Raw genomic sequence first — 23,452 nt, 5'->3', positions numbered from 1 at the left:
CGAGCCGCACGTTTTGATGTATTTTTTGTTTGTATTCGCTCAACGGTGCGGGGCGTGAAAACTACCAAAAAAGAGCGGGAGGAAGAATAATAATAAGAAGAGGGTCGAGGAATAACAATAGTGGGCTGTGCTCCGCACAGCCCACTATGGACACCTATAGCTCTGCTATAGAGGTGTCCATAGTGGGCTGGCGAGCACAGCCCACTAACTAGACAATTCCCCGCCGGGAAATCGCGAGAGTGGGCTGTGCGCTTTGCCCCGTGACGAAAAAGCAAACATGGCATCAGCAAAGTTTCCTCACCATCAAGCGGGAAAGGCCTTAAGGAACACACACATCAAGTTTTGTGGTCCTAGTTTCAGAAATGTGGTAATAGGAGCGAGTTAAAAAAGGCCGCAGTTTTGCAAATCCTCTTCCCGATTTACATTGGAGTGAATGGAGCAGTTGAGAGCTACTCTTGTCGGTTAGAGGCAGATCAATCCAAAACCATAAATCCTACCGATAAAGTAGACACATTGGGAGAAAGAAGACACGTGTGGCTAAAACTCTGGAAAATATCACTGTTTTTGAGCCTAATTTGTGGCCAGGATCATCACGGAAAGAGAAAATTTCTGAGCAAATTTTTGAGTCTCTCTCACTCTGTCAGTTGGCCCTCTCCACTCTGCTGCACGAACATTCCGCCATACACAATCATTGAAAACCCAGAATTTTTCCAAAATCACTCACCGTCATTCAAGGATCACAGTTCAAAAACTACACATCATAGGAAAAAAGTTCAAATACAACTTAAATACTCAGTACTTGTGCCTACATTTTAAAGCTGAAATGGTGTTTCTACGTGAACGTATGCCAGAGCAGGAGATGTTTGAAAAACGTTGCAGATTTGCGACTTTTTTGACCTCCCCCCATTCATTCCTTATGGGAAATTTTATCGCAGTTTTCGCGACTTATGTCGTGAAAAATTAACATTTCGTAAAGCTGAATAATAGCAACCCGAGTCCGATCGAGCCGCACATTGAATGAGCAAAAAAATAATCATTAAATGTAGTTTAAATGTTGGGAAATATACTGTGTGTGCGTTTGTGTGCATGTGAGTGCACGCTTAAGCATTGCTGTGTGTGTGTGTGTGTGTGTGTGTGTGTACATGTCTCTCTGTCTGTCTGTCTGTCTCATGTGTGTCTCCTGTCTGTCTGTCTGTCTGTCCGATGTGTGTCTCCTGTCTGTCTGTCTGTCTGTCTGTATGTCTGTCTGTCTGTCTGTCTGTCTGTCTGTCTGTCACTCTCTCTCTTTGCCCAGCTGATTTCGGTTGCTAGGTGACAGTTGGCAGGGGCCGTAGCAACGGACTGTGACGGAGTCAGTTGGCCCTCTCCACTCTGCTGCACGAACATTCCCCCATACACAATCATTGAAAACCCAGAATTTCTCCAAAATCACTCACCATCGTTCAAGGATCACAGTTCAAAAACTACACATCATAGGAAAAAAGTTCAAATACAACAAAAATACTCAAGACCTGTGCCTACATTTTAAAGCTGGAATGGTGTTTCTAGCTGAATGTATGCCAGAGCAGGAGATGTTTGAAAAACATCGCAGATTTGCGAGTTTTTTGACCTCATCCCATTCATTCCTTATGGGAAGTGTCTCGCAGCTGTTCGCGTCTTACGACGCGAAAGATTAATATTCTAGAGAAACTGAATTATAGCATACAGAGTCCGATCAAGCCGCACATTGAATGAGTGAAAAAATGATCGTTTAATGTAGTTTAAATGTTGGGAAATATACTGTGTGTGTGCGTCTGTGTGCATGTGAGAGCACGCTTAAGCAGCTCTGTGTGTGTGTGTCTACATGTCGCTCTGTCTGTCTGTCCGTCTGTCTGTCTGATGTGTGTCTCCTGTCTGTCTTTCTGTCTGTCTGATGTGTGTCTCCTGTGTGTCTGTCTGTCTGTCTGTCTGTCTGATGTGTGTCTAGTGTCTGTCTGTCTGTCACTCTCTCTCTTGGCCCAGCTGTTTTTGGTTGCTAGGTGACCGTTGGCAAGGGCCGTAGCAACGGCCTGTGAGGGAGCTGATTTGAGAGCAATTTCTGCCTCACATCTAGGACGTCAAACTAGTGCTATTTGGTCAAAATCTTACATGATATCAACAATTTTTTTTCACGATCGAGCCAGAAAGGCCTTAAAGAACACACTCATTAAGTTTTGTGGTCCTAGCTTCAGAAATGTGGAAATGGCAGCGAGTTAAAAAAGAGTGCAGTTTTGGAAATCCTTCTCCCGATTTACATTGGAGTAAATGGAGCATTTCAGAGCTACTCTTGTCGGTTAGCGGTCGATAATTCAAAAACCGTAAATCCTACCGATAAAGTGGACACATTGGGAGAAAGAAGACAAGTGTGGCTACAACTCTGGAAAGTATCACTGTTTTTGAGCCTAATTTGTGGCCAGGATCGTCACGGAAAGAGAAAATCTCTGAGCGAATTTTTGAATCTCGCTCACTCTGTCAGTTGGTCCTCTCCACTGTGCTGCACGAACATTCCGCCATACACACTCATTGAAAACCCTGAATTTCTCCAAAATCACTCACCGCCATTCAAGGGTCACAGTTCAAAAACTACACATCGTAGGAAAAAAGTTCAAATACAACAAAAATACTCAGGACTTGTGCCTACATTTTAAAGCTGGAATGGTGTTTCCACGTGAACGTATGCCCGAGCAGGAGATGTTTGAAAAACATCGCAGATTTGCGAGTTTTTTGACCTCGTCCCATTCATTCCTTATGGGACATTTGTCGCAGTTTTTCGCGACTACGTCGCGAAAAATTCATATTTTCCTGAGAAAAATAATAGCATACCGAGTCCGCCCGAGCCGCACGTTTTGATGTATTTTTTGTTGTATTCGCTCAACGGTGCGGGGCGTGAAAAGTGCCAAAAAAGGACGGGAGGAAGAATAATAATAAAAGAGGCGCGAGCAATAACAATAGTGGGCTGTGCTCCGCACAGCCCACTATGGACACCTATAGCTCTGCTATAGAGGTGTCCATAGTGGGCTGGCGAGCACAGCCCACTAACTAGACAATTCCCCGCCGGGAAATCGCGAGAGTGGGCTGTGCGCTTTGCCCCGTGAAGAAAAAGCAAACATGGCATCAGCAAAGTTTCCTCACCATCAAGCGGGAAAGGCCTTAAGGAACACACACATTAAGTTTTGTGGTCCTAGTTTCAGAAATGTGGTAATAGGAGCGAGTTAAAAAAGGCCGCAGTTTTGCAAATCCTCTTCCCGATTTACATTGGAGTGAATGGAGCAGTTGAGAGCTACTCTTGTCGGTTAGAGGCAGATCAATCCAAAACCATAAATCCTACCGATAAAGTAGACACATTGGGAGAAAGAAGACACGTGTGGCTAAAACTCTGGAAAATATCACTGTTTTTGAGCCTAATTTGTGGCCAGGATCATCACGGAAAGAGAAAATGTCTGAGCAAATTTTTGAAGTTCTCTCACTCTGTCAGTTGGCCCTCTCCACTCTGCTGCACGAACATTCCGCCATACACAATCATTGAAAACCCAGAATTTTTCCAAAATCACTCACCGTCATTCAAGGATCACAGTTCAAAAACTACACATCATAGGAAAAAAGTTCAAATACAATTTAAATACTCAGTACTTGTGCCTACATTTTAAAGCTGAAATGGTGTTTCTACGTGAACGTATGCCAGAGCAGGAGATGTTTGAAAAACGTTGCAGATTTGCGACTTTTTTGGCCTCCCCCCATTCATTCCTTATGGGAAACTTTATCGCAGTTTTCGCGACTTATGTCGTGAAAAATTAACATTTCGTAAAGCTGAATAATAGCAACCCGAGTCCGATCGAGCCGCACATTGAATGAGCAAAAAAATAATCATTAAATGTAGTTTAAATGTTGGGAAATATACTGTGTGTGCGTTTGTGGGCATGTGAGTGCACGCTTAAGCATTGCTGTGTGTGTGTGTGTGTGTGTGTGTGTGTGTACATGTCTCTCTGTCTGTCTGTCTGTCTCATGTGTGTCTCCTGTCTATCTGTCTGTCTGTCTGTCCGATGTGTGTCTCCTGTCTGTCTGTCTGTCTGTCTGATGTATGTCTCCTGTCTGTCTGTCTGTCTGTCTGTCACTCTCTCTCTTTGCCCAGCTGATTTCGGTTGCTAGGTGACAGTTGGCAGGGGCCGTAGCAACGGACTGTGAGGGAGTCAGTTGGCCCTCTCCACTCTGCTGCACGAACATTCCCCCATACACAATCATTGAAAACCCAGAATTTCTCCAAAATCACTCACCATCGTTCAAGGATCACAGTTCAAAAACTACACATCATAGGAAAAAAGTTCAAATACAACAAAAATACTCAAGACCTGTGCCTACATTTTAAAGCTGGAATGGTGTTTCTAGCTGAATGTATGCCAGAGCAGGAGATGTTTGAAAAACATCGCAGATTTGCGAGTTTTTTGACCTCATCCCATTCATTCCTTATGGGAAGTGTCTCGCAGCTGTTCGCGTCTTACGACGCGAAAGATTAATATTCTAGAAAACTGAATTATAGCATACAGAGTCCGATCAAGCCGCACATTGAATGAGTGAAAAAATGATCGTTTAATGTAGTTTAAATGCTGGGAAATATACTGTGTGTGTGCGTCTGTGTGCATGTGAGAGCACGCTTAAGCAGCTCTGTGTGTGTGTGTCTACATGTCGCTCTGTCTGTCTGTCCGTCTGTCTGTCTGATGTGTGTCTCCTGTCTGTCTCCTGTCTGTCTGATGTGTGTCTCCTGTGTGTCTGTCTGTCTGTCTGTCTGTCTGATGTGTGTCTAGTGTCTGTCTGTCTGTCACTCTCTCTCTTGGCCCAGCTGTTTTTGGTTGCTAGGTGACCGTTGGCAAGGGCCGTAGCAACGGCCTGTGAGGGAGCTGATTTGAGAGCAATTTCTGCCTCACATCTAGGACGTCAAACTAGTGCTATTTGGTCAAAATCATACATGATATCGACAATTTTTTTTCACGATCGAGCCAGAAAGGCCTTAAAGAACACACTCATTAAGTTTTGTGGTCCTAGCTTCAGAAATGTGGAAATGGCAGCGAGTTAAAAAAGAGTGCAGTTTTGGAAATCCTTCTCCCGATTTACATTGGAGTAAATGGAGCATTTCAGAGCTACTCTTGTCGGTTAGCGGTCGATAATTCAAAAACCGTAAATCCTACCGATAAAGTGGACACATTGGGAGAAAGAAGACAAGTGTGGCTACAACTCTGGAAAGTATCACTGTTTTTGAGCCTAATTTGTGGCCAGGATCGTCACGGAAAGAGAAAATCTCGGAGCGAATTTTTGAATCTCGCTCACTCTGTCAGTTGGTCCTCTCCACTGTGCTGCACGAACATTCCGCCATACACACTCATTGAAAACCCTGAATTTCTCCAAAATCACTCACCATCGTTCAAGGATCACAGTTCAAAAACTACACATCATAGGAAAAAAGTTCAAATACAACAAAAATACTCAGGACTTGTGCCTACATTTTAAAGCTGGAATGGTGTTTCTACGTGAACGTATGCCAGAGCAGGAGATGTTTGAAAAACATCGCAGATTTGCGAGTTTTTTGACCTCATCCCATTCATTCCTTATGGGAAGTGTCTCGCAGATGTTCGCGTCTTACGATGCGAAAGATTAGTATTCTAGAAAACTGAATTATTGCATACAGAGTCCGATCAAGCCGCACACTGAATGAGTTAAAAAATGATCGTTTAATGTAGTTTAAATGTTGGGAAATATACTGTGTGTGTGCGTCTGTGTGCATGTGACAGCACGCTTAAGCAGCTCTGTGTGTGTGTGTCTACATGTCGCTCTGTCTGTCTGTCCGTCTGATGTGTGTCTCCTGTCTGTCTGTCTGTCTGTCTGATGTGTGTCTCCTGTGTGTGTGTCTGTCTGTCTGATGTGTGTCTGTCTGTCTGTCTGTCTGTCTGATGTGTGTCTCCTGTGTGTCTGTCTGTCTGTCTGTCTGTGATGTGCGTCTCCTGTGTGTCTGTCTGTCTGATGTGCGTCTCCTGTGTGTCTGTCTGTCTGTCTGTCTGTCTGATGTGTGTCTCCTGTGTGTCTGTCTGTCTGTCTGTCTGTCTGATATGCGCCTCCTGTGTGTCTGTGTGTCTGTCTGTCTGTCTGATGTGTGTCTAGTGTCTGTCTGTCTGTCACTCTCTCTCTTGGCCCAGCTGTTTTTGGTTGCTAGGTGACCGTTGGCAAGGGCCGTAGCAACGGCCTGTGAGGGAGCTGATTTGAGAGCAATTTCTGCCTCACATCTAGGACGTCAAACTAGTGCTATTTGGTCAAAATCTTACATGATATCAACAATTTTTTTTCACGATCGAGCCAGAAAGGCCTTAAAGAACACACTCATTAAGTTTTGTGGTCCTAGCTTCAGAAATGTGGAAATGGCAGCGAGTTAAAAAAGCGTGCAGTTTTGGAAATCCTTCTCCCGATTTACATTGGAGTAAATGGAGCATTTCAGAGCTACTCTTGTCGGTTAGCGGTCGATAATTTAAAAACCGTAAATCCTACCGATAAAGTAGACACATTGGGAGAAAGAAGACAAGTGTGGCTACAACTCTGGGAAATATCACTGTTTTTGAGCCCAATTTGTGGTCAGGATCGTCACGGAAAGAGAAAATTTCGGAGCAAATTTTTGAGTCTCTCTCACTCTGTCAGTTGGCCCTCTCCACGCTGCTGCACGAACATTCCGCCATACACAATCATTGAAAACCCTGAATTTCTCCAAAATCACTCACCTCCATTCAAGGATCACAGTTCAAAAACTACACATCATAGGAAAAAAGTTCAAATACAACAAAACTACTCAAGACTTGTGCCTACATTTTAAAGCTGGAATGGTGTTTCTAGCTGAATGTATGCCAGAGCAGGAGATGTTTGAAAAACATCGCAGATTTGCGAGTTTTTTGACCTCATCCCATTCATTCCTTATGGGAAGTGTCTCGCAGCTGTTCGCGTCTTACGACGCGAAAGATTAATATTCTAGAGAACTGAATTATAGCATACAGAGTCCGATCAAGCCGCACATTGAATGAGTGAAAAAATGATCGTTTAATGTAGTTTAAATGCTGGGAAATATACTGTGTGTGTGCGTCTGTGTGCATGTGAGAGCACGCTTAAGCAGCTCTGTGTGTGTGTCTACATGTCGCTCTGTCTGTCTGTCCGTCTGTCTGTCTGATGTGTGTCTCCTGTCTGTCTTTCTGTCTGTCTGATGTGTGTCTCCTGTGTGTCTGTCTGTCTGTCTGTCTGTCTGATGTGTGTCTAGTGTCTGTCTGTCTGTCACTCTCTCTCTTGGCCCAGCTGTTTTTGGTTGCTAGGTGACCGTTGGCAAGGGCCGTAGCAACGGCCTGTGAGGGAGCTGATTTGAGAGCAATTTCTGCCTCACATCTAGGACGTCAAACTAGTGCTATTTGGTCAAAATCTTACATGATATCAACAATTTTTTTTCACGATCGAGCCAGAAAGGCCTTAAAGAACACACTCATTAAGTTTTGTGGTCCTAGCTTCAGAAATGTGGAAATGGCAGCGAGTTAAAAAAGAGTGCAGTTTTGGAAATCCTTCTCCCGATTTACATTGGAGTAAATGGAGCATTTCAGAGCTACTCTTGTCGGTTAGCGGTCGATAATTCAAAAACCGTAAATCCTACCGATAAAGTGGACACATTGGGAGAAAGAAGACAAGTGTGGCTACAACTCTGGAAAGTATCACTGTTTTTGAGCCTAATTTGTGGCCAGGATCGTCACGGAAAGAGAAAATCTCTGAGCGAATTTTTGAATCTCTCTCACTCTGTCAGTTGGCCCTCTCCACGCTGCTGCACGAACATTCCGCCATACACACTCATTGAAAACCCTGAATTTCTCCAAAATCACTCACCGCCATTCAAGGGTCACAGTTCAAAAACTACACATCGTAGGAAAAAAGTTCAAATACAACAAAAATACTCAGGACTTGTGCCTACATTTTAAAGCTGGAATGGTGTTTCCACGTGAACGTATGCCCGAGCAGGAGATGTTTGAAAAACGTCGCAGATTTGCGATTTTTTTGACCTCGTCCCATTCATTCCTTATGGGAAATTTGTCGCAGTTTATCGCGACTCGCGTCGCGAAAAATTCATATTTTCCTGAGAAAAATAATAGCAGGACGAGTCCGCCCGAGCCGCACGTTTTGATATATTTTTTGTTTGTATGCGCTCAACGGTGCGGGGCGTGAAAACTGCCAAAATCGGAAGGAGGATGAATAATAATAAGAAGAGACACGAGCAATAACAATAGTGGGCTGTGCTCCGCACAGCCCACTATGGACACCTATAGCTCTGCTATAGAGGTGTCCATAGTGGGCTGGCGAGCACAGCCCACTAATAAGAAGAGGGTCGAGGAATAACAATAGTGGGCTGTGCTCCGCACAGCCCACTATGGACACCTATAGCTCTGCTATAGAGGTGTCCATAGTGGGCTGGCGAGCACAGCCCACTAATAAACTTCGGAAGAACAATAGTGTGAATGCTTGCAGCATTCACACTAATAATAAACCCCAGAAGAACAATAGTGTGAATGCTGAGTCAGCATTCACACTAATAACTTTAATAAATTCCAGAAGAACAATAATAACTTTAATAAATTCCAGAAGAACAGCTTTCAGCATTCACACTAATAAACTTCGGAAGAACTTCGGAAGAACAATAGTGTGAATGCTTGCAGCATTCACACTAATAAGTTGTTGATGTCCTGGGCCCCTGCTCTGCTGCTCCTACTCCTCGCCTCCTTCTCAACTCTCTTCTGGTGTCCGGACTTGTGCTTTTTGGTGGGTATCCTAACCCTGCTGGAGTTCGCTCACGCTCAACTAATTCCGATGAGGATGAACCATGGGAAGAACGAACCGCGGTGTGGACCAAACCATTTTTTAAGAAGGAGCTAAGGGGGTTATTGAAATGATTAAAATTAGAATATTGTATGACTTGTGGCTTTGTTTTAATTCGGATTCATTCGTATGAATATATATTAGTTCAGTGTATGCATAACCATTTTGTCATAGAGGCTACTGGGGGCTGTGTGTGGGCCCTATAGCGGGCTGTGGGCCCTTAGAATTGTCATCACCTTTCCCCCCTATACGACGGCGCTGCTTGTAAGTGACCGGCGAGTGTATCTCTTCTTCATCCATGCTTACTTTGTCTCTGATCGGCTCTGATTTCCAGCCTGCTGTTTGGTGCTCTGCTGACCCCACCTCCAACTCGCGTGAGATGAGACTCTGGCTGAATTGGCCGATCGCGGCCGTGGTGATGAGAACGGAAACAAGCACTTGGTCCTACTTCTAAATTAGTTTATTTTAAGTATAGATACGAGTGGGATTTTATCGATGCAGAGATTTTATACACGATACATCTCGAGTTCATCCGGATTTTTTAACCGATGCATACTTCTGTCATCGATGCAACCACATCGTAAATGTTCATATGAATGTACCGATACGAATCGGTGAATCTCACCATCCCTAATTCACACAAGACTGTTTTTTGTTGTATTTGCAGTATTTGCAGTATTTTCCTGTGAAATAAAGACACTGGCACCTGGACGGACACTGACATCATTGTGCAAGTTTTTGACAAGTTTATACATTTTGGAGATAATGTTGTTTTTCTGAAAGCTTCAATAGCTCAGCAAACCTCCAGAGAAGGACTTCCAGAGAGCGGCCATCAGCTCCTCACCAGCAGCGTGTGTTTGAGCTGGAGCTCGGCTACAAACAGCTGTGGTGGTCCCAGGGTCCTGTGTGAAGAAACGGCCACAGTGACGCATCGGAGCCACACAGCGCCCTTTAGCCCTGTGCTGGCAGGGCTCTGGAGCACTGGAGGCCGTCCAAAAGGGTCAGAAAAGCGACCCTCTAAGAATGTCTAAAAAGGGTCTAACAGTGCCTCTCACTGTTAGACCCTTTTAGACATTCTTAGAGGGTCGCTTTTCATTTTACAGTACAGTTCTGTTGTTATGTGCAACTAATTACTCCTAGGTAGGCCTAATAAGACTGTAATAAGGGTCTAACCGTGAGCGGCACCACTTTATTTTACAGTACAGTTCTGTTGTTAGGTGCCACTAATTACTCCTAAGTCAGTATAATAAGACTGTAATAAAGGTCTAACAGTGAGCGGCACCACTTTATTTTACAGTACAGTTCTGTTGTTAAGTGCCACTAATTACTCCTAAGTAAGTATAATAAGACTGTAATAAGGGTCTAACAGTGAGCGGCACCATTTTATTTTACAATACTGTTCTGTTGTTATGTGCCACTAATTACCCCTAAGTAAGTATAATAAGACTGTAATAACGGTCTAACAGTGAGCGGCACCACTTTATTTTACAGTACAGTTCTGTTGTTATGTGTCACTAATTACCTCCGAAGTAGGCCTAATAACACCGTAATAACGGTCTAACAGGGAGAAGGTCTTCTCTTTATTTTACAGTACAGTTCTGTTGTAATGTGTCACAAATTACCCTGTAAGTAAGTATAATAAGACTGTAATAAGGGTCTAACAGTGGGAAATAAAGATAAATGCCCTGGCAGCTTCAGTAGCTGGTCTAATAGATAGATAGAATTACTTTAATGATCCCAGACTGGGAAATTATTTAATTTGTTTCTGGGGTTGGATAGTGACATGGCTTTAAATGGTCTGATGTCTTAACTATGGGAGCAGAGCATTTAGGAAGCCACCTACAAACTCCACAAGACTCCAGAGAACATCCAGGTAACCAGGGACTTATGTAGTAGCGACCAGATGTGAACCGATATGGTTTGACTTTGGTTAAGGTACTGTTTTCTTTTAATGATCAATAAATGACTCTGTTAGAAAGTGAAACTATGTTAAATAAAACTTAAATGTATTTTCCTCTGAACTCTGTGTGTTTTGTCAGACAATTATAAAGGCTGTGCCCAATATAATATGTACATTCGTCTAATTAAGCTATAGGCTGATGTTGGTAGCATTACATATATAATTTGTTAATGAGGGTAGAATAGCGTCTGACTAGCATATTTTGAATCTGATATGACATTGTGTGTGATTTCTAATTAGATTAAGATTTTGTAAAATGGTGTCTAATAGTGTATTAGGATCTCCGGTTTGGTTTGTAATTACAGTATAATTTGGTATAATAGTGTCTAAGTATAGTAGCCTATATTTTAAGTATAAGACTGTATATGCAGTTTTTGATCACAGCATAATTTGGGTAGGCTATAAGGTGTCTAATTACGGTATAATTTTCTTTTTTACTGTCTAATTAAGATTACATTATTTCTAATTGTCTAAATTGACACAAAGTACGGCTTGTTACGTCTTATTAGCGTCTTATTTGATACAAAGTACGACTTGTTACGTCTTATTAGCGTATTGTTTTGTATAATTTGATACAAAATAAAGCTTGTTACGTCTTATTAGCATCTTGTTTTGTATAATTTGATACAAAGTAAAGCTTGTTACGTCTTATTAGCATCTTGTTTTGTATAATTTGATACAAAGTAAAGCTTGTTACGTCTTATTAGCGTTTTGTTTTGTATAATTTGATACAAAGTAAAGCTTGTTACGTCTTATTAGTGTCTTGTTTTGTCTAATTTGATACAAAGTACGGCCCGCTACGTCCTATTAACGTAATGTAAAATGAAGTGTGACCGAAATTGGTAAGCATATTTTATTGTGCAAGCTTTTTAAAATTACATTCAAGGGTTTGAACATGGTGTGACAGATGAAATATATACATCTTACCAAAACCGGGGATTGTGTGCAAGGATGTTGGACAAATACTTGGCCCCTCTATGAATATTGTGGCCCCTTGATGGCCCCTTACTCAGAAAAATCCTAGATCCGCCACTGCCCCTCTGTGCCTTGTGCTGTACTAATTACCCAGATTATGTACTGTTTAACTAGACACATGTTCAGTGCATCTGTGCCATGCAGATGATCACATGATATCGCAGTGGCAACATGACTGAGAGCAGATCACTGATCTCAATTGAAGGTGTGCAGTAGGGCTTTGACTTTTGGCCAAAAATCATATTCGAAGTTCGTTTGTTTATTAATATTAATATTCTAATATATTCGAATATTTATTAACAATATTTTGACCATTAAATGCCTTCAGTTAGACCTATATTGGTATCAAACTTAAGTTGTACATGTTCTGTCCACCAGAGGGCATTGTATCAGTCAGTGTCAATAGGCAGGCAATGATGTCCTCAGGCGTAGTTGTTGTAGGCTTGTTGATTGTTCTGGTATACAAAATAGGCGCTAACCAGGACGCTAACATCACCTGCAGGAGCCCAGATGACCAATAATAGCCTAATGAGCTCGCGATTCACAACTTCACCAGGCGTGAAAAAGCCTCGGAATCTGAATTGAAAACGTTTACAAGCAAACACGTTTACAAAAAATAATGCCCATAACAGGTTCGAATATTAAGGGCTGCCTAATGTTCGTTCGAATATCTTTATTTTTGTAAATATTCGAATTATATTCGAACAACGAAGTTCGGAGTCAAAGCCCTAGTGTGCAGTAACACTGGGACAGAGAGTAAAGTCAGATATTCATGTGAGCCTTATGTGCACCAAATGACTGGTTTACCATTTCTGGGCTTAAACAGGAAATGTGTAATATTTTCCACTCAGCCGCTTCCTGGACACTTCACATAGATGACATATGTAGTAAATGCCCACATCCTGTTTTTGAGCATCAGTTATAAATGGTGTTAGAACTAGCAAAAAAAGTTTATAGCTTCCTGTATAACACACTCAGAGTGTATCAGTATGAGCAATCACTCCTGCACTAATGGAAAACAGAAAAAAACACAAAGAGGATTTGATCACTTCCTTATTCTTCCTCAGCCTCTGCAGCTGATGCTGACTGTGTGTCTGTCTCTACAACAATGGTGTGTTCTCTATGGAAACATTTCAATAGAATGAATGAATGCTCTCATTCTGCATGATCCACCGTATGCATGTTCCTCCTCTAAGCACTTTTTGTTATTCCAGATAAAAATGGTGGATTTTATGTCTGCTGAATGGTCACCACTGACATGCAGAATTGAGACTTTGTTGACATTAAATGCATGTGCATGATGAGAAATACGGCTGTCAGACAGTTTTTCAGTTGTTTGCCTTTTTATTTTTGCCAGCATGAATAGCTTGAGGCTGCATTCCCAAACATTGCTGTCACAAGACACAGACTAGTAATCACAAAAACTGGACCAGCAGGATTTTTGCAAATGATTGTCCCACAGAGCTGAAGAGCAAAGCATATAAAGATCCGTTAATAAAGGGATGTACATGTAAACAGAAAGAGAAGTGGAGTGTTGTAACTTTACACCACTGGGGCTGTACCTTTGCTTTGACAGTGCTGCAGGGGCTTTCCTTTTGGTTAAGGAGTAGGTAATGTATGAGGAGTAACGTTTGGTGGGAGGGAGCATCAGACTGACAAAAGGAGGAGCCTGAAGAGAGCTAAGGGAGGGGCACAGACAGGCTTGGCAGATGTATTTTGTCTTCAGCTGTGACCTAACAGCAGCCAGGGAATGACTGCAGGCTGCAAAGACAACTTTCAACAACATCAACTTTTTCTCTTTCCACTGGCTGTCTTTTGCTTTGTTTATTCTCATTCGGATTGCATACAAACCTTTCTGCTGAAACTATGGATAACTTCCAGACCGTCTTGCGTTTCTTCATGAACCAGAAAGCCACCATTGGCTACAGTTTCATGGCTCTCCTGACTATAGGTGGGGAGCGAGTCTTCTCCATGGTCTCCTTTCAGTGCCCATGCAATCACGACCAGAACTTTGCCTACGGACTGACTTTCCTGCTGGGCCCGGCTGCAGTCCTGCTGGTCATGGGTCTGTTCTTCAGCACCAGGTTGTGGAGACTCTATACTGGCTGCTGCCTCAATCCCATGAAGCTTTGCCCCCGTGGGAACTGCTTTGGCTGCCTAAGGGTGCTCATGGACATCTTCACTGGGGCTTGTGTGGCTCCTATCATGTGGCTGTCTGTTGCCCTGCTCAATGGGACCTTTTATGAGTGTGCTGTCAGCGGTCTCGATGATAACCTTGTGGTGGATCTGTTCTGTAAAAATAAGACCATAAAGTGTCGGGAGGAGCTGGCCAGAGTACCCTGTGACCGGTCCAAACTGTCCAGTGAAGAGCGCATGGAGCTGCTGCTAATGTTCAGAGCCCAGTCACAGGTAAGTGAGACATGTTGGTCTGTGTGAGCATTCAGCTACAGTCCAAATAAAAATGATTACAGTGATGATGATAAATGATTAGATTACTCATAGGGAGTACAATTTAGGCTTTAAAAGTAGTACACTGTTCTCTCTGGATTTGGAGCACAGAATCCTCCATCTTATTCTAACTGGTGCATCCACTCACTTAAAGGAGAACTTCGTCCGTTTTTAACCCATATCCCTGTTGATCGAGGTTACTGAGTGCTGTCATTAGGAAAAATAACGAGAATATTTGGCACAATATTTAGTATCAGAACGGCAGCTAAAGCGAACCTATGGGGGCAGACATAACCGAAAGTGAAACTTAAGGATGCCTGCCCCCATAGGTTGGCTTTAGCTGCCGTCCTGATATCTGGTCAATATTGTTAAAAAAATTCACGTTATTTTTCCTACTGACAGCACTCGGTAACCTCAATCAACAGGGATATGAGTTAAAAACGGCCGAAGTTCTCTTTTAACTAGACTTTCCATCCTGACAGGATGCTAATCCTGATTTGCAACTTCAAGCATTTCATTACGCTTCAAGTTAATTTTTTGGGACAAAACGCATGTAAACAAAAGGTTGTTCCATTAAAAAGGCTGTGGATAAATATGTGCATCTGCAGTTTACAACCTGGGCAGAGCAGAGTGTGCAGATGTTTGTAATTCTACAGACTCAGGTCAGAGTTCCTGGGCGAACTGTAGCCTACAACAATGTGCATTTACTGCTGCTGTACAACATCATTGCCCTTTATCCTCTGCTCTGATCGCTTACACTGTCTACCCTGAGTGCAACCAGCACCTCACTCTCTCTCCTTTAACTGCTCCTTGAGCCATGCTACTGTAATACAGTTATATTCCTCAGTTTTGATGGAAAATGTATTAGGATTAATCACACATATCAAAAGGATACTGCACAGAAAATATGGCTCCTTGACACTTAGAAGACAGATGGTGTAAAGGGATACTTGAAATAGTGATCATGTATCGCCATGCTGACATCAGTCTAGACACAGGGTTTCCCTTAATTTCCTAAACTCTGTACTATCTGCTACAAATTGAATGATAACTGATAATGATGACATCACAATGACATCACCAGGGCTACTTTCCCAGACTTCAAAAAGCTCATTCACAGCCACAGCAGACATCATGCAATAGTTTTTACAGGCTTTGGGACAAACCATCACATCAAACTGACTCAAACATGCCAGTGTTAGTTGGCAGATGTTTTGTTTTCCTTAACAGCCACAAACCATGGTCTTCATCAGTGGTGTAAGTATCAGCGGTGCAACCGGTGCAGCTGCACCAGGGCCCATTAAGGAAGAAAGAAACAAAAACAAAAAAAATTTAAACTGCAAGCAGTGATGAACGGGCCCTCGCAGTTCGTGCGTGTCGGGCTGCGGCGTTGTCGGACTGCGCGCTCACCTGTTACAAGCATGTCATGACGGGGAGATACAAGCAGTGAACGTCATGTCAATCAGATGATGTTTGTCTGACTTCCTGTGTCCAGTGGGTGGTGCTATGGATATGACACAGTATTGATGCACAGATCTATTCATGGCGACTCCCTCTAGAATCCTGAGAGATTTGGCCGAGATAGTAAATTGGATAGTAAAGGATTTTTATGGCTGGTACTGCCATGGCCAGAAGGTATGACGTAGGATAAAGATTTCCATAACTTTTCATCTTCAAGGTCAGAGGATCATACTGAGTGACTGTGAAGTCGGTGGTGTTACATCTGTCGGAGGAGATAATTTAAGTACGAAGATTGGCAATATTTCAAAATGGCGGCCAAAATCAAAATGGCCGACTTAGTATTGATGCTGAGGTGTATTCGGGATGACAGCCTCTACACTTATGAGCAGTTTGGTGTGGATAGGAAATTGTATGTTGAAGTTATAAAGCCTTGATGCTTGACGGCGAGGGAAAAAAATGGTTTCCACCGAGCCCCCCACTAGAGTATGTCGCAGCTGAAAGATTTCCATAACTTTTGTTCTTCAAGGCATGAAGATGATAATTGAGTTAATGTGAAGACTGTGGTGTTTAAGCTCTAGGACGAGATAGTTTTCAAAGTAGGCATAAATTGGACAAAAATGCCGCCACACATCAAAATGGCTGACTTCCTGTTGGAGTGACGGTATCGGTCCAAGAGGGTTTTTTATGCGTCTGGTCATGAGGAATCGGCGTACCAAATGTCGTTCTTCTACGCACTTGTGGGAGGCAGGGCTGAACATTAGGGGGCGCTACAGAGCCCGCAGGTCACGACCACGCCCCATGACAACACAGATCTTTTCAGGGTGACTCCCTCTGCATTCCTGAGAGATTTGGCCAAGATAGGAAATTGTATGAAGAAGTTACGAGGACTTGATGCTTTACAGCGAAGGATTTGAATTGACCACTCCACTGCGGCCAGCAGGTATGACATAGGATAAAGATTTCCATAACTTTTCATCTTCAAGGTCAGAGGATGATACTGAGTGACTGTGAAGTCGGTGGTGTTACATCTGTAGGAGGAGATAATTTAAGTACGAAGATGGGCAATATTTTAAAATGGCGGCCAAAAGCAAAATGGCCGACTTAGTATTGATGCTGAGATTTATTCGGGGAGACAGCCTCTACACTTATGAGCAGTTTGGTGTGGATAGGAAATTGTATGTTGAAGTTATAAAGCCTTGATGCTTGACGGCGTGAGGAAAAAATGGTTTCCACCGCCCCGCCCACTAAAGTTTGACGCAGCTGAATGATTTCCATAACTTTTGTTCTTCAAGGCATGAAGAAGATAATTGAGTTAATTTGAAGACTGTGGTGTTTAAGCTCTAGGACAGCGGTTCCCAACCTTTTTCTGCGGAGCACCCCCTTCTACGTCCCAACCGGGCTGACGCACCCCCCCCCCCCAAAAAAACGCAACAAAGCTTTGTTTTATCGCCATATAAAGACTCATGTTTAATCATGCGCAAATAACCACAACATGCATGACGATAACAACATCAACAGAGTTTCAATATCATACAACAAAGTTACGCACAAGCTTCCACTTTGAGGAGGATGAGTGACAGACAGGCTCAGTAACAGAAAGCACGATTTTGACATAAATGTTATTTTTTCAGCCGCGTAAAAGAAAAATTGCAGCAGTATTAAATAACCGTGGAGCTAACATCAACATCATCATAACACAACAGTTATGGAAATTAGAACGACAGAACATTGAATTAAATTGCAATGAAGTTACAAACGATCCACAACATTAAAGAGCATGGGCTCAGAAACAGGTATAAATAAAAAAAAATGAGGATCAATCTGAAACTTTACAAGTGAGATAAAATTACACACGATCCACAAAATAAGTAACAAAGAGGATGGGCTCAGAATCATAAGATAGGCCTAAATTAAAAGAGGATAAAAGAGGATCCATCTGGAACTTTTCAAGCGCGGCGCAAAAGTCGCTCAGCCTGCAGCAAGAGAGGGAGAGAGAGAGAGAGAGAGAGACGGGGAGGAGGATGTGTGAGTATTCCCAGTAGGCCTATATTTGTAGCAATAATATCAATACCGACAAAGACTTACCCATATTAATGCAATGGATGGGAGCCAGGTGGACAAGGAGGGAAAGGTGGAAAAGGCGGTGGCGGGAGTAAAAAGAAAAAATTAAAAATCCTCCAAATTTATGTAATGAGCTATGACGTGTCTCGGTGGAAAAGGGGGAAAAGCCATGCGATATTCAATGGGAATGTCTCGCTCTGCTGTCGTCCCTCAGTCAGGTCGGTCCCAGAGAAATTGGGACTCAAAACTCGTCACCTCTCTGATGTGTCTGCAGCTGAGCACTGTGCATGTCTCTCTCCCCGGCCGGGAGAGTTATCATACCGTAAATTACCGAATAATAGCCAGGGCGTTTATTTGGGACCAGGTGGCAATGCGTGACAGGAGTTTAGTTCCTTCCTCTCAAAACCCAGGATGAAAATGTCACACACTTCGCCAGCTTCTCGGTGAATTCTCTGGCATCTTTCTGCAAGTGAAGTTGTTGTGGCGGAGGAAACGATTCAGCCGACCAGCACTCGCTGCAAACTCCTCATCTCTGCTGTCACTCACGGTGGCGGACATTTGTTTCGCCTTGATCATCATGCGGGACACTCTCTCATGGCGTGCCTGTTTGCTGATCACCCATCCCCGCATGTTTATCTCCAGCTTCTTGCTAGACTTCTTCCTCCCTCCAGCAGGCAGCCTGGTCCTGCTGCTTTCCTCCTCGGACAGACACTGAAGCTCAGTTTGATTTTTTCACCAATCTCTCACTCTCTAAAATAAATGAATAAAAATAAAATAAAAAACGGCCGACCATCGGCCCACCGGAAAAAACCCCGGTACTCCCGATGGCCAGTCCACCCCTGCAATAGCAGTTTCTCCAGTGGCTGTGTGTGTGTGTGTGTGTGTGTGTGTGTGTGTGTGTGTGTGTGTGTGTGTGTGCGCGCGTTATCAAGTTACTGTTCAATGAGTAACTTTCCCTGATCAACGATGTCGGTAAATGGATGGGCTGTGCTACAGCAGTAGTTGCGTGGTGGTGTTTAACGCGGGCCCTTTAAATTTAGAAGCAAGAACGAACAGGGTGACTAAGCGACTTAGGTGGAGTGGACAAGGTGGATTTTACTCTTTGTGTGCTTTCGGTCTGAACGCACAGACACTGTGTAATATTTTTACACCAGACCACCATTACATTTTTCATCTCGCGCACCCCCTGGTGGCGGCTTGCGCACCCCCAGGGGTGCGCGCACCACACTTTGGGAATCCCTGCTCTAGGACAAGATAGTTTTCAAAGTAGGCATGAATTTGGGAAAAATGCCGCCACACATCAAAATGGCTGACTTCCTTTTGGAGTGACAGTATGGGCCCCCAGACTTTTTTGTGCGTCTGGTCATGAGGAATCTGCGTACCGAATTTCGTTTGTCTACGCACATGTGGAAGGCAGGGAAGAACATTAGGGGGCGCTACAGAGCCTGCAGGTCATGACCACGCCCAGTGACAATGCAGGATTGTAATTTTCGCTGGATGTGACGTATATTCCAAATTTGGTAAGTTTTGGGGTATGTTCAGGCATCCAAAACTGCAGTCAAACTTGGAGAAGAAAATTTCTTTCCTTCCAATTACAATAGGGACCTCGCAGGTCTACCTGCTCGGGCCCTCAATATAGCCGCAAGCGGCAATCCGCGGGTTCTAACCTCTTTCGTCCCAAACCGGCCACCCTGACCCTCATCCCCCACAGTCGATGACATCAGCGTGTTCCCCAAAGATCTGTGCAACACTTAGCCATGATAAGCCCCAGAATTCTCCAAATTGGATTTTCAGCTACATGCCAATGGCATTTAAAGCGCCCCCTATAGGTTGAGCTCAACATGCTCTGTTAGGCAGATTCCCAGTCCTGTTTTGAACCTACCCACCAAATTTTGTAACAATAGGACAAAGGGTGTGGGAGTTATGGCCAATCATTTCTAAGCCCCGCCCATTGCAAAAAGACATTGGTCTGTGGAGGCCATGTTTTTTGACCAATCTGGCTCATTTACAGTAGAAATTTGTCTTTTCATCTCCCAAAGCTGTATATTATATTTGGTGTTGATAGAGTCAATCTTTCAAAAGTTCTATTCATTTTACTGTTTTTCACATTATGCTAATTAGCAAAAAATCTGTAATAGCTGCTTTCGTGGTGCAGGAGACTTTTTTGTAGAGGACTATCAGGAGGACCTGTATGAAAAATTTCAAGTCAATAGCCCTTATTGCTTTACGGGGAAAGCCTGTCGAAGTTCACATCCTATGTTATAGCGCCCCTATCTGATGGATTGGGATCAAATTTTTGGAGCAGAATTTGGACGTCATTTATACTCAACACACTAAGTTTCGTGTCTCTGGGTCGTTCCAGCTCGCCATAAATTAATAAAACGCAAACAATGATGGTTAATGACAAATAGGCCACGCCCACTTTCACATGTCAAAATGGCACTCAAGATATTAGTTAATACTCGCACCTAGGGCATGCATACCAAATTTGGTGAAATTCTGTCCAATGGTCTTTGAGATACGCATTTGTCACATTTATAGCGCCCCCTATAGGTTGAGCTCAACATGCTTTGGTCGGCAGATTTCCAGTCCTATTGTGAACCTACCCACCAAGTTTTGTGATGATAGGGCAAAGGGTGTGGGAGTTATGACCAATCATGTCTAAGCCCTGCCCATTGCAAAGATACATTGGTCTGTGGCGGCCATGTTTTTTGACCAATCTGGCTAATTTATAATAGAAATGTGTCTTTTTGTCTCCCTAAGCCGTATACCAAATTTGGTGTTGGTAGAGTCAATCTTTCAAAAGTTCTATTCATTTTACGTTTTTTCACATTATGCGAATTAGCAAAAAATCTAAGTAGGCGGAGCTTCATGGTCCAATTGGCTTTTTTGTAGAGCACATGGAGCTGGACTAGTGTGTCAAATTTCAAATCAATCAAACTTACAGTGTGAGGGGCATGGCCTTCCCAAAAACGCATTTTAAATCCTTAATTACAGCGCCACCATCTGGCTGATGGGGCTCATATTTTAATAAAAGTTGATGCAGATCATTTCCAATCATTGGGCCAAGTTTCAAGTTTCTGGCCCATTCCAGCTCACAGGAATTTGAGCTCAAGCGGCAGACAACAAATAATAATAAACCGGCACAATTTTAGAAGGGTTGGGGGTAGAACTCTTCTAAAATTGTGTCGGTAATGGTGATGTACAGTTGATATCCCCTGGCTTTACATACTCACAGCACCATAATCAGTATAGTAGATGTTGAGACAGGAGCTACTAATCAACTGAATGTATTTAGTTATATACAGAAGGTATTCTCTAGGGGGGATTTCATAGTGTGGAGTAAGTTTAAGTTTATATAATTCTTGTTTGTCTGCAGATCCTGGGCTGGTGTATTGTCATTACTGCCTCCATCGTGGGCCTACTGGGTACCTGCTGCACAAACTGTCGTTCCAAAGTCAGCTTCCTGCAGCTCACATTCTGGAAACGCTATGTTGAAAAAGAAAAGGAGCGCTTTGATGTCTTTGCTGTGGACTATGCTACCAAGCTGGCTGAGAGAAACCTGCAGAGCTTCTTTGAGAATAAGGACCCTGAACCATTCCCTTTCCCTAACCACAAGGCATGGGAGGAGATCTCTTCACTCTACACCTTTTCCAGGAGCGAGCAGTATTACAGCACCCTGCAGCGTTACGTGGAGAGGACAGACAGGGACTTCACCCCAGAAAAGAGACCTGTCATGGAGTTAGAGCATGGAATAGAGATGAGCTAGAGGGGGAATATATTGTCTGTTTGCCATTTAATTGAATAATAATTGTATAATACATATTCAAGTAGCAGATAAACCAAGGTGCAGCTATAAAAGAGGGATGAGTAAATACTCTGTACAGATAATGTACTTTTTACAGAAATCCTCATTGGGTAGCTGACTGAAGTTTATTCATTCAGGGTTCAAAAAAGCTAAACCAACAAAATATTTCTCTAAATCTTAAAGTTTCATACTGAGGCTGTTTTGTAATAAGTTTTCTCATGCAAAACAAATATAACAACTTTTGATGAACCCGTTTACATTTCAGGCTTAAATCACCATCTTTGGGTTTAGGAATTACCCACTTCCATTATAAGTCCCACCCGTTCCAAGTACGGACACTAATACAGATCATTTGGTTGGCTGAACATATACAGATGTATCAAAGTTGGCTGCCTCCTCACTGACAAAGGTGTTTTTCCACAATACTCCAAAGTAGTGTATTCAAAAGTGGAGTCAATGAGGGGCTTTGACAGGTTTGGTTTGTAGCAAGACTCCCAATAAACGTAAAGCAGACAGTGAATTGAAATTTTTGTGCAGAAAATGTTTTAGGATTTCTTTTGTAAGCAATGAATGTTGTTGCAGAGTAAAATGTTAGAATATATGCATGCTGCTCTTTTAATGCCTCCACTATAAAGGTGACATGTCCCTTGTTTGGTTATTTCAGTAAGATGTAACCCTGAAGTTGCAGTTTTTTTTGTAATTACAGACAATGTTAGAATAATATCTACAGGAGTAGACACTTGAAAACATTGTTATCTACAGCAGAGAGGCACTGCAGACTAAGTTTGGGAACCAAACTGCCACAAAGAATGTGGCTATCGTCAAACTGCAATGACACAACTGCCTCTAAGCACATTGAATAGCCACTATTGTATACACACTAATTCAGTCGACCTCTGCATGTATCTGAGGCCTGTTAATTGACAATTTTCCTCTGACATCATTGTCAAGGTGGGAAGCTCCAAAGTCGTACTGATGCAGGGCAGTATTCCCCATTGAGCATCTGTGGGGCATCCTCAAACAGAAGGTGGAGGAGCGCAATGTCTTTAACATCCACCAGCTCCATGATGTCATAATGGAGGAGTGGAAGAGGATTCCAGTGGCAACCTGTGAAACTCTGGAGAACTCCATGCCCAATAGGTTTGAGGCAGTGCTGGAAAATAATGGTGTCCACACAAAATATTGACACTTTGGACACAATTCGGACATTTTCACTTAGGGGTGTACTCACTTTTGTTGCCAGCGGTTTAGACATTAATGACTGTGTGTTGAGTTATTTTGAGAGTTGGGCAAATTTACACTTTTATACAAGCTGTACACTCACTACTTTACATTGTATCAAAGTGTCATTTCTTCGGTGTTGTCCCATGAAAAGATATAATAAAATGTTTGCAGAAATGTGAGTGGTGTATTCACTTTTGTGAGATACTGTATATTTATGGATCAATCATGCAACGACTGCTATAACTACTGAATCGTGTCAAAAGCATCAAACAAGTTGTCTGTTGTTTCACTATGTGTGTTGCGTGGTAGACAATTATCTACATCAAAATGAAATGTTGTTCTGAAGTTTTTTGAAATGAAAATGTGCCAGTCCAACGTCAATATCCTGTCTCTTTTCAAGAGCAGGACCCGTCTGAGAGGCACCAGAGGTCTCTCATCACAGGGATGATTTGATATACGGGTCGCTTCAAGAGATGTCACACTGAGCTGTGTGCATCCTCTCGATCTACAGACTCATGGTTGAGGTCTAGTCAGATGGGTCTGACCGAATAGGACACCTGAAATTGGGCACCCTTGTTTGCGCATCGATGTAAAGTGAATGGATTTGAAAATAAGTCATTCGT

The 23,452-nt window shown here is 42.9% G+C and overlaps 1 protein-coding gene across 1 annotated transcript; it reads left to right on the top strand.

Moving 5' to 3' along the window:
• Positions 1-13,551: 13,551 nt before the first annotated feature.
• LOC115577941 (calcium homeostasis modulator protein 5) lies at positions 13,552-23,003 on the top strand. Its single transcript, XM_030410798.1, has 2 exons — positions 13,552-14,236; positions 21,177-23,003. The coding sequence occupies exons 1-2, from the start codon at positions 13,694-13,696 to the stop codon at positions 21,564-21,566; spliced, it is 933 nt and encodes a 310-aa protein (XP_030266658.1). The 5' UTR covers positions 13,552-13,693; the 3' UTR covers positions 21,567-23,003.
• Positions 23,004-23,452: the final 449 nt, after the last annotated feature.

Source organism: Sparus aurata, unplaced genomic scaffold (genome assembly GCF_900880675.1).
Source record: "Sparus aurata unplaced genomic scaffold, fSpaAur1.1, whole genome shotgun sequence".
NCBI classification, from domain to species: domain Eukaryota; kingdom Metazoa; phylum Chordata; class Actinopteri; order Spariformes; family Sparidae; genus Sparus; species Sparus aurata.
The sequence above is the reverse complement of the archived record's forward strand: the minus strand, read 5'-3'. Positions and strand labels throughout refer to the sequence as shown.